Source organism: Camelina sativa, chromosome 6 (genome assembly GCF_030686135.1).
Source record: "Camelina sativa cultivar CO46 ecotype springtype chromosome 6, ASM3068613v1".
NCBI classification, from domain to species: domain Eukaryota; kingdom Viridiplantae; phylum Streptophyta; class Magnoliopsida; order Brassicales; family Brassicaceae; genus Camelina; species Camelina sativa.
This window is the reverse complement of record NC_141885.1, coordinates 22,032,561-22,045,648: the sequence shown is the minus strand read 5'-3', so window position 1 is coordinate 22,045,648 and position 13,088 is coordinate 22,032,561. Positions and strand designations below refer to the sequence as shown.

Genomic DNA, 13,088 nt, shown 5'->3' with positions numbered 1-13,088 from the left:
AATGGAAAACACTATCGAAAACTTATTTGTCACACAAAGAAAACATTATCAGCAACTATCAAGCAGTCACGTACACAATGAAACTGATTTACATAAATAGTGAACGACGTTGATTCTCTCTTTAGAATAAAATAAACGGACAAAGGAAGAATCTTCTTAGGAAAGAACACGAAGGAAAATAACTAAATATAGTTTTTTGTTTTTACGTCTAATCTTTTATAATATGGTTTTATACCATGCATATATCTAAACGAAAGTTGTCATGCTATATGAATCATCTCATGAAAGAAGGGCTAACCATTATAATAAGATGTATCTATATTATTATTTTTGAAGTATATTTTGTGTTATGTTCTTGAAGTTTTGGTTATTTAATTTATTTTATTTACAACATTAACCCCTAAAAAATTTCCAAAACTAACGTTACTACAGATTTTATTTCATAAATATTTTACATTTCATTTCAACTAAATAAATAACAATAATCAATATGGAAATAGAAACTATCATATATTTAACTACATATTCTGTTGTGTTTTGAAGATATTCTATATCTGAATCATTCGTAAACAAAGAAAACAACAATTTGATTCTCATTTGTTTTCCAAAACCTGTGAAATTTGATTATTAACGTAAGAAAAACTTCGATTAACATTTAATTAAATATTATAATTAACATATATAAACTTAAATAAAAATTTTAATTATTACGAATATGTAAAAGTAAAATGTTTAAAATACTATATGATGTGGTTATATAGTAGATGAGTTATAAAGATGACATGTTGGAATTAATAAAATATTATTATATTTGTGTTAATACGGGTTAAATCTTTATTTAATTATTTATCAACGCTACTAATATTAAAATATTTGACATAAAATCAAATTAATTAATTTAACTAAGATTGTGTAAAATGATTAAATCATTAGGAAAAATATGACTTAATCACAGCATATAAATTACTTATTATGTATTTAGATCCCTTATTTTTGGTTATAATAACTAAAAATCAAAATAGAATCTCAAACACTAAACAAAACAAAATAAATATAACAAACAAATAGTCATGAAATGTATTGCGGGTTAAAAAAATAATATAAATATTTATCCGCACAACAACCAGAAAATTTAGTTATTTCTCTATTTACAAAACATTTAATATTTAATAAATAGATACAACATAAATATAAATTATAATAAAATTTATATGTCCGCGGTGTACCGCGGATTAAAATCTAGTCTATTTAAAAAAAAAAGTACCTATTTCTGGTCCTGATCTACCCACTCTAACAATAATTCGATCAATTTTTTTTAGCTCAAGAAAGGAAATTGGGTAGTGCAGGTGCTTAGATACGAATCCCAAAGTATGACATGAGAATGTTTGTAGATTTTCTAAATATAATAGTGGTATCGTATCAGACTGATAGATATTCTAACTAGTCCACAAAAAAAAGGAGAGAAGACGAAGACTCTTTCATTTATGTATACGACTTTTCTGATCGCATTTATATTTGCTATGCAACTAAATTAATAAATGAGTCGTTCAAGTTCTCTCTTATTTAATCTGCCACATTAAAATATTTCCGCCAATCATAGTTCAAAACATGTTAGTTAACTGTTTTATACGACATTACTCATGCTTATCTATTTAGATAGTTTGTGTTTATCTCAATTCAAAACATATTAGTTTCGGCCAAACATAATTATATTCATTGTGTTTATCTCACTGTTTGGATATTGAAAAGTATACATGTTATAACAGATATATTACTCTCTTTAAATGTAATAAACTATTTAATTTTTTTTTTGTTTTCATGATATGCAATCTACCGAGTTAGGGTGACATTATTTTATTATTTTAAGTTTCATCTTCTAATCAGAATCTCGATTATTCGCTGTGTACGTGCATTAGAAAAGCTAGACATTTATACATATATTGGACTAGAATTAAAAACTCACTTGAATTGCGCTATACGCAACTTAAGACGTCGTTATACATGAAAAGCTTTAAAATAAGATGTTGTGATGGGCACGCGCATCGCATTATATAATATTCGGACATGATTGAAGCTTAACAAGATAATATTTAGAACATTTCAGAATATGTAAGCTTTTTATCAAAAAGGAATTTTAACTAACCGGAAAGCGTTAATATCATTAAATTATTTCAACTTTGATTTGTTAATGATCTTTTGATGATTTAGAGGAAATCAGGTTGATAGGTATGAGCTTCTGCCCAAACTATTCCTTTTAAGGTCAAAGAGCTGTTAATAATTAAAAACAAACAATTCATTTGGGAGTTGAAAACCAAAGTCATCTATTGAGATAACATCAAAATTTATCCAAGGAACAGTATCTATTTGACAGTGATGTCTTAGAATCGTCAAGTCAACATACAAATTTTCAGTTACATAATTTTTCTCTTTTTTCACTATGTTATACAAGAGTCCTCTTTTTACAATGCCGGCTAGATTTTTTTTTTTTTTTTTTAAACTTAATATGCTAGTATTAATTACAACTAACCAACTAATTAGAATTTAACTTCTTTATAAAACTGATCTTCAACAACAGCTCATGGTCAATTCATTATATGCGTCTCTCTCTTTCTATCTTTCACATAGACAAGATATTCTTCTTGTCCCAATACCATTGCAATTTGCAAACAGCTCCCAAAAACCTTAGAAAATTCTGCAAAACCCACCAAACAAAGAAGGGAACACCAAGAGAGACAAAAACCAGTCATCAAGACAACAAAGCAAAACCCTCTTCTTCTTTTTATTCAATTATTTCCATTTATATACTCAAAAACTCAATCAAATACAGAGCCAGAACCCCATTAATAGAAGTTTTAACTATTACAGGAACAAGACAATATGGTTTTCTCTGTTTCTCTATTTGCTTCTCTCGCACCATACGTCGTCTCAGCATTACTTCTCTTCCTTCTCCTTGAGCAACTTTCTTACCTTCTCAAGAAACGCAACCTCCCTGGCCCTCTCTTTGTCCCTCCGATCATCGGAAACGTCGTTTCACTAGTCCGTGACCCTACTTCCTTCTGGGACAAGCAATCCGCCGCGGCAGGCATCTCAGGCCTCTCCGCCAACTACCTCATCGGAAAATTCATTGTCTATATCAAAGACACTGAGCTGTCTCATCAAATCTTCTCAAACGTTCGTCCTGATGCCTTCCACCTTATCGGACATCCTTTTGGAAAGAAGCTCTTCGGTGAACACAACCTCATTTACATGTTCGGTGAAGATCACAAGTCCGTTCGCCGTCGGATCGCTCCTAACTTCATCCCCAAGGCACTCTCGACCTACTCTGCCGTCCAGCAATTAGTTATCCTACGTCATCTACAGCGATGGGAGGAGAGTACATCTGGAGGATCTCGTCCGGTGTCGCTGCGACAACTTGTCCGTGAATTAAACCTCGAGACTTCACAGACGGTTTTCGTTGGAACCTACCTTGATAAGGAAGCCACAAACAGGTTCCGTATAGATTACAATCTTTTCAATCTCGGAGCTATGGCGCTACCATTCGACCTCCCTGGCTTCGCGTTCAGTGAGGCTCGCCGGGCGGTAACGAGGCTAGAGGAGACGCTCGCCACTTGCGCCGGAAAATCAAAAGTGCGGATGGCTGCAGGAGAAAAACCAACATGTCTAATCGATTTCTGGATGCAGGCCATCGTCGGGGAGAGTCCGCCGCCACCGCACTCCGGAGACAAAGATATCGGCAGTTTGCTCTTTGACTTTCTCTTTGCCGCGCAAGACGCATCCACGTCATCACTACTATGGGCAGTGACGCTTCTTGAGTCGGATCCGGAAGTGCTGAACAGAGTAAGAGAGGAAGTGGCCAAGATCTGGTCGCCTGAATCCAACGCGTTGATCACCGTCGATCAGCTCGCGGAGATGAAATACACGCGCTCCGTGGCTCGTGAGGTTGTGAGATATAGGCCTCCGGCAACTATGGTCCCGCACGTCGCTGCCACAGACTTCCCTCTCACGGAATCGTACACTATCCCGAAAGGAGCAATTGTCTTACCTTCCCTTTTTGACTCTTCGTTTCAAGGGTTTACTGAACCGGAACGGTTCGATCCCGACCGGTTTAGCGAGACAAGGCAAGAGGACCAGGTGTTCAAACGCAACTTCCTAGCTTTTGGATGGGGGCCTCACCAATGCGTGGGGCAGCGTTACGCGTTGAACCACTTGGTGCTCTTCATCGCAATGTTCTCGTCTTTGTTTGATTTCAAGAGGCTTCAATCGGACGGCTGCGATGACATCGTGTACTGCCCCACGATATCGCCCAAGGATGGGTGCACGGTGTTCTTGTCTAGGCGCGTCGCAAAGTATCCCAACCTCTCGTTAATCTGAGTTTGATTTTTCTTTAAAAATTTATTGGTGGTGTGTTGTCTATTATCTATTGCTATGTGTCTCTCGAAGTGAGAAGACATGTCATTTGTTTTACTTTAACCTTGTCATCACCATATCTGTGTTGTCTTTTTTTTTTACTTCTTCTTTTTTTTGTCTCAGTGTATCAGTGATGTTATAATTTCATATATATGTTTAGTTTACCACTCGTTAATATATCTTTCTTTCTTTTGAATTCTTCGCACTTATGTATTCGATCAGTCCAGTTGTATATCAGTAAAATCATTCTATTCAGAGTGGTTTCGTGCTACTTAACTGAACTTGTTTGACTCCTATTATTGTTTTTTTTTTCTGACACCATATCTCGCAATCTCGCATTCACAACGATCAACCCCGTCCCCACCCATTGTAAATTCTAACTCACAGGATTTTAAAACAAAACGATACCGACTGAGACGTTTGCCCCTACGAGTTGTCGAGCTATAAAGCCTATAACAACTGTTTTCATATCCGAATCGTCTTTTAATATGTGTTTCTTTGTTAGTTAAGCAGTCGAACATGTCTCTGAAAAGATTGATTTGTAAAGTTTTTTTAAGAACGTATAAAATTTATGACAGGGTATATATATTCACGGAAGAATTTATGACAGGGTATATATATTCACTTTCCACAACCCCGGATACTTTCCTTTGGCGAGTTGGAACAGAGGATCTAGCAACTTTCTCCACCTCCAAGACTTGGGACACTCTCAGGCCTCGAGCAATTTCCCCAGGATGGACAAATCAGGTTTGGTACAAAGGAGCTATTCCTAGGCATACTTTCCTCTTCTGGTTGATGCAACAGGACAGACTTTCCACAAGATCACGTTTGCTGCGATGGGGTTTACAGATTGACCCTAATTGATGTATATGTGGTCTTGCTTTGGAGACTCGTGACCACCTTTTCCTAAGATGCCATTTCAGTGAAACGCTTTGGACAACTGTCAATCGTCGTCTCGGGTACAGACCTTTCACGTTCCACACTTGGGAAGCCTTCTCGGTTTGGTTGGATCTTAAAGATAGCACTGCTCCACGATGCCTCCGAAGGTTGACTGCACAGACCACTCTTTATGCAATCTGGTTAGAGCGAAACAACATATATCACAACAACTCCTCCACTGATGCTCAGACCATCTTCAAGCACCTGGATAGACAAATTCGAGATGCCATCCTGGCAAAACAGAGCAGACGAAAATTCAAGAATCTTCTCCTCGTATGGTTGAAATATGGCTAGACTAACCTACTCATATCTTTGTCTCTGATCACTCCTTCTTTGTTTTTATTTTTTTGGGCAAAGGATGATGACTGTATAAAGCTTTTGTAACTTCACCAAACTTTCGGTTTATTGAAATTCACATATTTTCAAAAAAAAAAAATATAGTATCCGAAATAAAAAAAAACACCCATTACTTGTGAAGAAGACTACGGTTCCATTATATAGCTACCGTCGTGATACGATCCAATAAGTGGTATATATTGTGATTTTACCACCCCAAATGTCACTTTCTAACTTACAAAGAAAATATATACAGCCGGGTACTGCGAACGTCGCGATGATTTTTGTTTGCAATATATGTTAGTAATAATGTAGTGTTTATTTCTTTACTTTAAAACAAACTATATCTCCCAACGCTCCTACTGACAACAAAATTAATTAGGCTACATCTGGCCGACAATTTTTTGTTTTTTGTTGGTCGTCAAACAAACAAAAAAATGTATAGATTAAATGTGTATGCAGCAACACGTGCAAAGCGTGACCAATCGAGCGGAGATAAATCCATCACCATATCACAAATTAATGAATGATTGACATAGACGGTATAACCAGGATGTAATAGTAATATATCAATATCATAATTTTTTATATATGAAAAATTTAAATGATAAATCTCACATGCTTCATGCCTTCATATAGCATCAAAACACTCGTTATTCCGTTATTGGTGATTCCGAGTGTTACAAACGTACACTCGTTTTTTTCTTCTTCTTTATAACACGATATCAGTAATAATGTGTTAACATCCATTTAATGGACGGAAACAAAAATTTGAACTTGACATACATAACGCATGCATGAATGCATTTTGACGGGATTGACACGAGAGCATAGAGCATGATAAGTGTAAATGGGTATCTAAACAAGTGTTTCGTCTCGTCAGTCGTCAGTTACGTTTCAACTAAAAACTTGCAATTAATAACCGCAGCTTCTCCACAATTATTTATTTATTTAGAGCATATACAAAACTTATAATATTGAAATATAGAGAGCTTGTGACTGTCTGATCTCATATATGTAATATTATATTACCAAGTTTTTTTTTTTTTTGTTATATTACCAAGTTGATGACACCAGTCATATTTATTTTCACGTATAGACAAAACACCAACTGTTGTAGCCATCATAGCTTATATGTAGCCTCTATACACAAAAACTCAAATGCAGAGCAGAAGCCCTTACGAGAAGCTCTCACAATTAAGTAGAAAACAGACAAAAAGATGGTTCTTTCGGTTTCCATATTTGCCTCTCTTGCACCATACTTAGTCTCTGCGTTACTTCTCCTCGTTCTCATCGAGCAACTCTCTTACCTTGTAAAGAAACGTAACCTCCCTGGCCCTCTCTTTGTTCCTCCGATCATCGGAAATGCTGTTTCACTCGTCCGTGACCCGACTTCCTTCTGGTACAAGCAATCCGACACGGCTGGAACTTCCCGTGGCCTCTCTGCCAACTACCTCATAGGAAAATTCATCATCTACATCAGAGACACTGAGCTTTCCCATCAAATATTCTCCAACGTTCGTCTCGATGCATTTCACCCTCTCGGACATCCTTTTGGCAAACAGCTCTTCGGTGATCATAGCCTCATCTACTTGTTCGGTGAGGATCACAAAAGCGTTCGCCGTCACCTTGCTCCTAACTTCACCCCCAAGGCACTCGCAACCTACTCTGATATCCAACAATTAGTTATGCTCCGTCATCTACGACAGTGGGAGGAAAGTTTCTCCGGTGGATCTAAGCCGGTGTCTATGCGAGATCTTGTCCGTGAACTCAATCTTGAAACTTCTCAAACTGTTTTTGTCGGACCCTACCTTGACAAAGAAGCTAAGAACACGTTCCGTACTGATTATAATCTGTTCAATGTCGGATCAATGGCGCTCCCAATCAACCTCCCTGGCTTCGCGTTCAGCAAGGCTCGCCGGGCGGTGATGAACCTGGAAGAGACACTAGCCTCATGCGCCGGAAAATCCAAAACGAGGATGGCCAAAGGGGAGGAGCCGACATGCTTAATCGATTTTTGGATGCATGCGATTGTCACGGAGATAGAGTCCGGGAATCCGCCGCCGGTTCACTCGGAAGACGAAGCCATCGGCGGTTTGCTCTTCGATTTTCTCTTTGCCGCGCAAGATGCTTCCACGTCATCACTCCTTTGGGCAGTGGCGTTTCTTGAATCGGACCCGGAAGTGTTAAGCAAAGTGAGGGAGGAAGTGGTCAAGATATGGTCGCCTGAGTCCGGGAAGCTAATCACGGCCGATCAGCTCGCCCAAATGAAGTACACGCGTGCTGTGGCGCGTGAGGTAGTGAGATACAGGCCACCGGCAACTATGGTACCACACATCGCTACTAATGATTTCCCTCTCACGGAATCGTACACTATCCCAAAAGGTACAATTGTGTTTCCCTCAGTTTTTGACTCCTCGTTTCAAGGTTTTACTGAACCGAACCGGTTCGATCCGGACCGGTTTAGCGAGGCAAGGCAAGAGGATCAGGTGTTCAAACGTAACTATCTAGCTTTTGGATGGGGTGCGCACCAGTGCGTGGGCCAGCGTTACGCGTTGAACCACCTCGTGCTCTTCATAGCAATGTTCTCGTCTTTGTTTGATTTCAAGAGGCTTCTATCGGACGGCTGCGATGACATCATATACTGCCCAACGATATCGCCAAAGGACGGATGCACGGTGTTCTTGTCTAAGCGAGTTTCAACGTAATGATTCAAGTTTTAAAAATAATTATTGGTGATCAAAAGTCAAGAGTTAAGGGTGTGATTTTTTTTCTAAATGTTCGTGATCGTGATGTATAATATTCTCCTGTTGAGCTCTCCTTGAGCGTTAATGTCTTGCTGAATTTGGGAAAGAGAGATGTCGTTGTTGTTGCCATCAAATCTATCATATCTTTGTGTTTTTCGTTTGTTTGGTCCCAGTGAAGCTATCAAAACGTGTTTCGTGAATGTTAGAGCATTATTAGCGGGAGAACAGTTGACCGTTACTCAAAAAAGAAAAAAAATTAATATTCTAATATTAATTAATAAAAAATTAATATGTGTAAAAAAGGAAAAAAAACGTTTTTTCCTCTAGTACTTTCATCACCGTTTTCTTACATTTCTTTTTTTTTTTATATTTTATATTTATTTTTAATAAGAGAATTTGGAGGAAAGAACTATAAATAATGATGGTTTTAGGTCATTGACGTCTATTTTTCGTTTAAAATAACTAGTGGTACAGAAAACGAAAATTATATGTTCAAAAATTAAACACATCCTCAGTAATATATTGTACATCGTTAAGATGCACAATAGACATAATAATATTAATATACAACCCGTGAGCATATAGAAAACATATGTCGATTTTGATATTACACATTTTATAAACCATATAGAGATAATTTAATAATTTGTTTATTTATTATACTATATCACTACGACAAAATAACATTTGCTGAACGGTAATACTAAACTGTTGATGTAGCGACGCTCGTAAAAACTGAGAAGATTTCCAAACTTACAAAGAATATACATATGATATAATTATGCTCGAACTGGTTGACCACAATTGATTAAACAGTACGTTTCAAATCATGTATCCAATTTTGTCATCGACAGTCTTCATTAGTGGCGGCATGTCTTAATTAGGTGAGCAATGATTAAATGCCGGACCAACAAAAATAGTGACCTGAATCAAGAATTTTTTTGTGGTCCTCTTTCTTTTTTTTTTTTTTTTCCGAACAAACCCCATATATTAAGTTATCGGCAAGTGACTCTCTTCGAGAGCCAGTTGGGTACCGACGAGCTTACATGGGAAAAACAGAAACCACATGCTCTTGCACCTTTCGCAAGTTTATCAGCACGGATATTTTCCTCTCGGGAAATGAATCTAATACTAAAGCTAGCAAATTTATCTCTGAAATGAGCAAAATCCTTCAGTTCCGAGGAAAAAGTTGGCCAATCATCAATATTAGACGTCATCAGCAGGATATCCGAACAATCCGTGGCAAAAAGAACTTTATCCACGTCCAATGCCAATAAGCACCTCATAGCCCAAACAAGTGTGTCCAACTCTGCATGTAAAGGTGAGAGGCTACGTCGCGATCCTTTTAGCCCCAAATGTAAGATTCTATCACCAATATACGCAATCCAACCGTGTCCACTCCTATCTACCTCTGTATGCCAAGATCCATCGATAAAGCAGACAATGGAATCTTGTGGGATTGGGATCGGAGGTATGCCCACGCCTACCACCACTGCTGGTGTGTCTCTAATGTTTGCTCTTCGCCATACTTCTTCTTCTTGGGTAGCTTTCTCCAAAGTATCTTGTGGAGATTCAGAGATATTTTCAAAGACTTTCTTATTTCTTGCCTTCCAAATGTACCACATCATCCAAGGGAACATTCTCAAATTCTGATTGAGTGCGCCGAAGTCTCTGCCACGCCCATATAGATAATCGATGTTGCTATATAGGGAGGAGGAAGGAAACACCATAGGGTGAGAAGGAATTGTCGATAAGGCCCACACTTGACGAGCTGGTGGACATTCAAATAGCATATGATTAATAGTTTCCTCTTCCGCTCCACATCTAGGACAATCCTTATTTCTACCAATATGGCGATAATGGAGGCGTTGACATGTTGCCACACACCCAGTCACACATTGCCACACGAAATGCTTCAGCTTTCGTGATGTTTTTAACTTCCATGCTTGCGCCTTGAGTGTCGTAACACTAGGCCCCTGAAAAGGGAGGTCGCAAACTGGGCGAGAGATAGCTCTCGCGGCTTCATAGCCAGACTTAACGGTGTAGTTCCCAGATTTAGTCAGTGTCCAGGAATACCCATCTCTCGCAGCATTCAAGCTTGGTTTGATCCCCAAAATAAGGGCAATTTCATTCGAGGGAAAGAGTTCCCGAAGACGCTCCATTTTCCATTTTTTTGTATTGAAATCGATCAAGGTGTTAACACAAATCAAGGGATTTCTATCAGTGGTTAAACCTTGGGGCGGTCGTGCTGGCGTATCTGGGATCCATGGTTCAGTCCAGATACACGTGTTAAACCCCGAGCTTATAGTCTTACGGATACCGTACGAGAGAACATCTTTTGCCGCTAGCATACTTCTCCAGCCATATGAAGGCCGATTTGATACTTGTACCTCTAATGGGCTACAATATCTAAAATATCGTCCTTTGAGAACTCGGCTAAGGAGGGAATCTGGAAATCTTAACAACCTCCATAGCTGCTTTGCCAAAAGGGCAAGATTAAATTCTTCAAGTGTTCTGAAGCCTAGTCCACCTTCTGAAATTTGAGTGCACATTTGTTCCCATGAGATCCAATGTAATCCTTTACTATCAGCTTTATTGCTCCACCAAAAATTGGCAATTGCACTTGTTAATTTTGAGCAAATAGCTTTTGGTAAGAGAAAACACGACATTACGTATGTCGGAATTGCTTGCGCCACTGATTTTATCAGGACTTCCTTGCCTCCCTTGGAGAGGGACTTTGACGTCCATAAATTGACTCTTTTGTGGAGCTTATCCCTTACGAAGGCAAAGACTTGTGCCTTTGAACCATGTATCTTTTCTGGGAGACCTAAGTAAGTACCCATGCCTCCTTCTTGTGATATCCCAACTATAGTTTTGATCTCTTGTCGTATGTGGGCTGGGACCTCGGTACCAAAAATGATCGAAGATTTAGAGAAGTTGATTTCTTGTCTTAATGAAGAGTTTTTTTTTTTTTTTTTTGGTAAAATGTTTTGTTTTCTTTGGACTTGGTATGATTTAGACTCAAACTTGTAACCGTGAATTAAAGAGCCTTGGATTGGAACCATAGAAATGTAACTGAGAGAGGCTATATTCTTCATACAAAAATTGTTACCGAGCACACCACCAACAAAATGTCGAAGCATAAATTATGTTTTAGTAACGCATAGCAAAATACAATACATGTAACGTGATATCCAGTTTAAGGGGGAAAAAACAAATAAGAAGAGGAATACAAAATTTCGGATGGGTCAAGTTAAGACATTATGGGCCAAAATTGTCAGCCCATTGGGCTTAATGATTTTTGTTAGGTATTAGGGTTTTTGCAGATGCTTGCTCATTTATAAACTACAAGAACCCTAGCCGCTTTCATTTGGTTGAGAGAGGTTTCTACAGCTCGAGACGAGGAAGAATGGGTCTTTTCAGGGTAAGCTCTTTCTTTCGATCCCTTCTTGATTTAAAATGTCACCACCATTTTCTCTTCCTCGAAGGATCTGTTTGATCTAAGCCCTTGTCTTTTTCCCCTTTTGCAGTTTCACCAGTACCAGGTTGTCGGAAGAGCTCTCCCGACTGAGAAGGATGTGCAGCCTAAGATTTACCGGATGAAGCTCTGGGCCACTAACGAGGTCCGTGCTAAGTCCAAGTTTTGGTATTTCTTGAGGAAGCTGAAGAAGGTCAAGAAGAGTAACGGTCAGATGCTTGCCATCAACGAGGTAACTTACTCTCTCGTCGCTGAAATGATAAGGATCTTGTTGTTATCGTTATACCTCACTGTGTTTGAAAGTAAATGTATTTGCTGGATTAGAATACTAGGGTTTTGATTAATCTGGTCGTTTAGGTTTCGTTTCAATCCTTGCATTTGTGTCTTTGTTTCACCTTGGCAAGTTATACAATACTTGAGCTTCTGAACAATCAAATAGCCTGATTCCTGATTCGGATTTTACTCTTGTTTATTAGGTTCACTTTATATTGTCTTGAGAATGCTTAGATTCTCCAAAGTCTCTTCCTTTTTGGACTTGCAATTTGAAACAATGTCATGTTTTCTGATGGAGTTTAATAGTTTTATTTCCCCATTTGCCTCCTTTTGACTGATGTGAGCTGTAACCATATTGTTTGCACAGATCTATGAGAAGAACCCGACAACAATCAAGAACTTCGGTATCTGGTTGAGGTACCAGAGCAGAACTGGATACCACAACATGTACAAGGAGTACCGTGACACCACTCTCAACGGAGCTGTGGAACAGATGTACACCGAGATGGCTTCCCGTCACCGTGTCAGATTCCCTTGCATCCAGATCATTAAGACAGCCACTGTCCCCGCCAAGCTGTGCAAGAGAGAGAGCACCAAACAGTTCCACAACAGCAAGATCAAGTTCCCATTGGTGTTCCGCAAGGTTAGACCACCAAGCAGGAAGCTGAAGACGACTTACAAGGCCAACAAGCCCAACTTGTTCATGTAGAACCGTCTCAGATTGACTCTTTTTTGGGTTGGAATCGATGTTGAAGTTATGCTCTTTGTCGTTTTGGATTTGTTTCTCGGATATTTTTGTTTATCAATATGTTAGGCGTACTCATGAAACTCTCAACTCGACTTTGTCTTGTTTTTATGGTTCCTTGTTTTTTGCTTATGATATATCCTTGTTCCTTATTTCTTGTGGT

General features: G+C 38.5%; 2 protein-coding genes and 1 pseudogene across 3 annotated transcripts; all 3 read left to right on the top strand.

Moving 5' to 3' along the window:
* The first annotated feature begins 2,584 nt into the window (after nt 1-2,584).
* On the top strand, nt 2,585-4,603 carry LOC104792203 (cytochrome P450 710A1 pseudogene; annotated as a pseudogene). Its single transcript, XR_015559761.1, has one exon. The product of XR_015559761.1 is annotated as a cytochrome P450 710A1 pseudogene (transcript).
* A 2,158-nt stretch (nt 4,604-6,761) lies between these two features.
* LOC104792202 (cytochrome P450 710A2) lies at nt 6,762-8,589 on the top strand. Its single transcript, XM_010518294.3, has one exon. The coding sequence runs from the start codon at nt 6,903-6,905 to the stop codon at nt 8,388-8,390; it is 1,488 nt and encodes a 495-aa protein (XP_010516596.1). The 5' UTR covers nt 6,762-6,902; the 3' UTR covers nt 8,391-8,589.
* Nucleotides 8,590-11,732: 3,143 nt separating this feature from the next.
* LOC104792198 (large ribosomal subunit protein eL20y) lies at nt 11,733-13,077 on the top strand. The gene is made up of 3 exons (XM_010518287.3): nt 11,733-11,853; nt 11,960-12,139; nt 12,548-13,077. Exons 1-3 carry the CDS (start codon nt 11,839-11,841, stop codon nt 12,887-12,889), a joined length of 537 nt encoding a protein of 178 aa, XP_010516589.1. The 5' UTR covers nt 11,733-11,838; the 3' UTR covers nt 12,890-13,077.
* The last annotated feature ends 11 nt before the right edge of the window (nt 13,078-13,088 follow it).

Excerpts from the sequence above, each read along its gene's own strand:
- LOC104792202 (XM_010518294.3), top strand. The coding sequence starts at position 6,903 with ATGGTTCTTTCGGTTTCCATATTTGCCTCTCTTGCACCATACTTAGTC.
- LOC104792198 (XM_010518287.3), top strand. Across the intron at positions 12,140-12,547 it reads AGATGCTTGCCATCAACGAG|ATCTATGAGAAGAACCCGAC; the intron begins GTAACTTACTCT and ends TTGTTTGCACAG.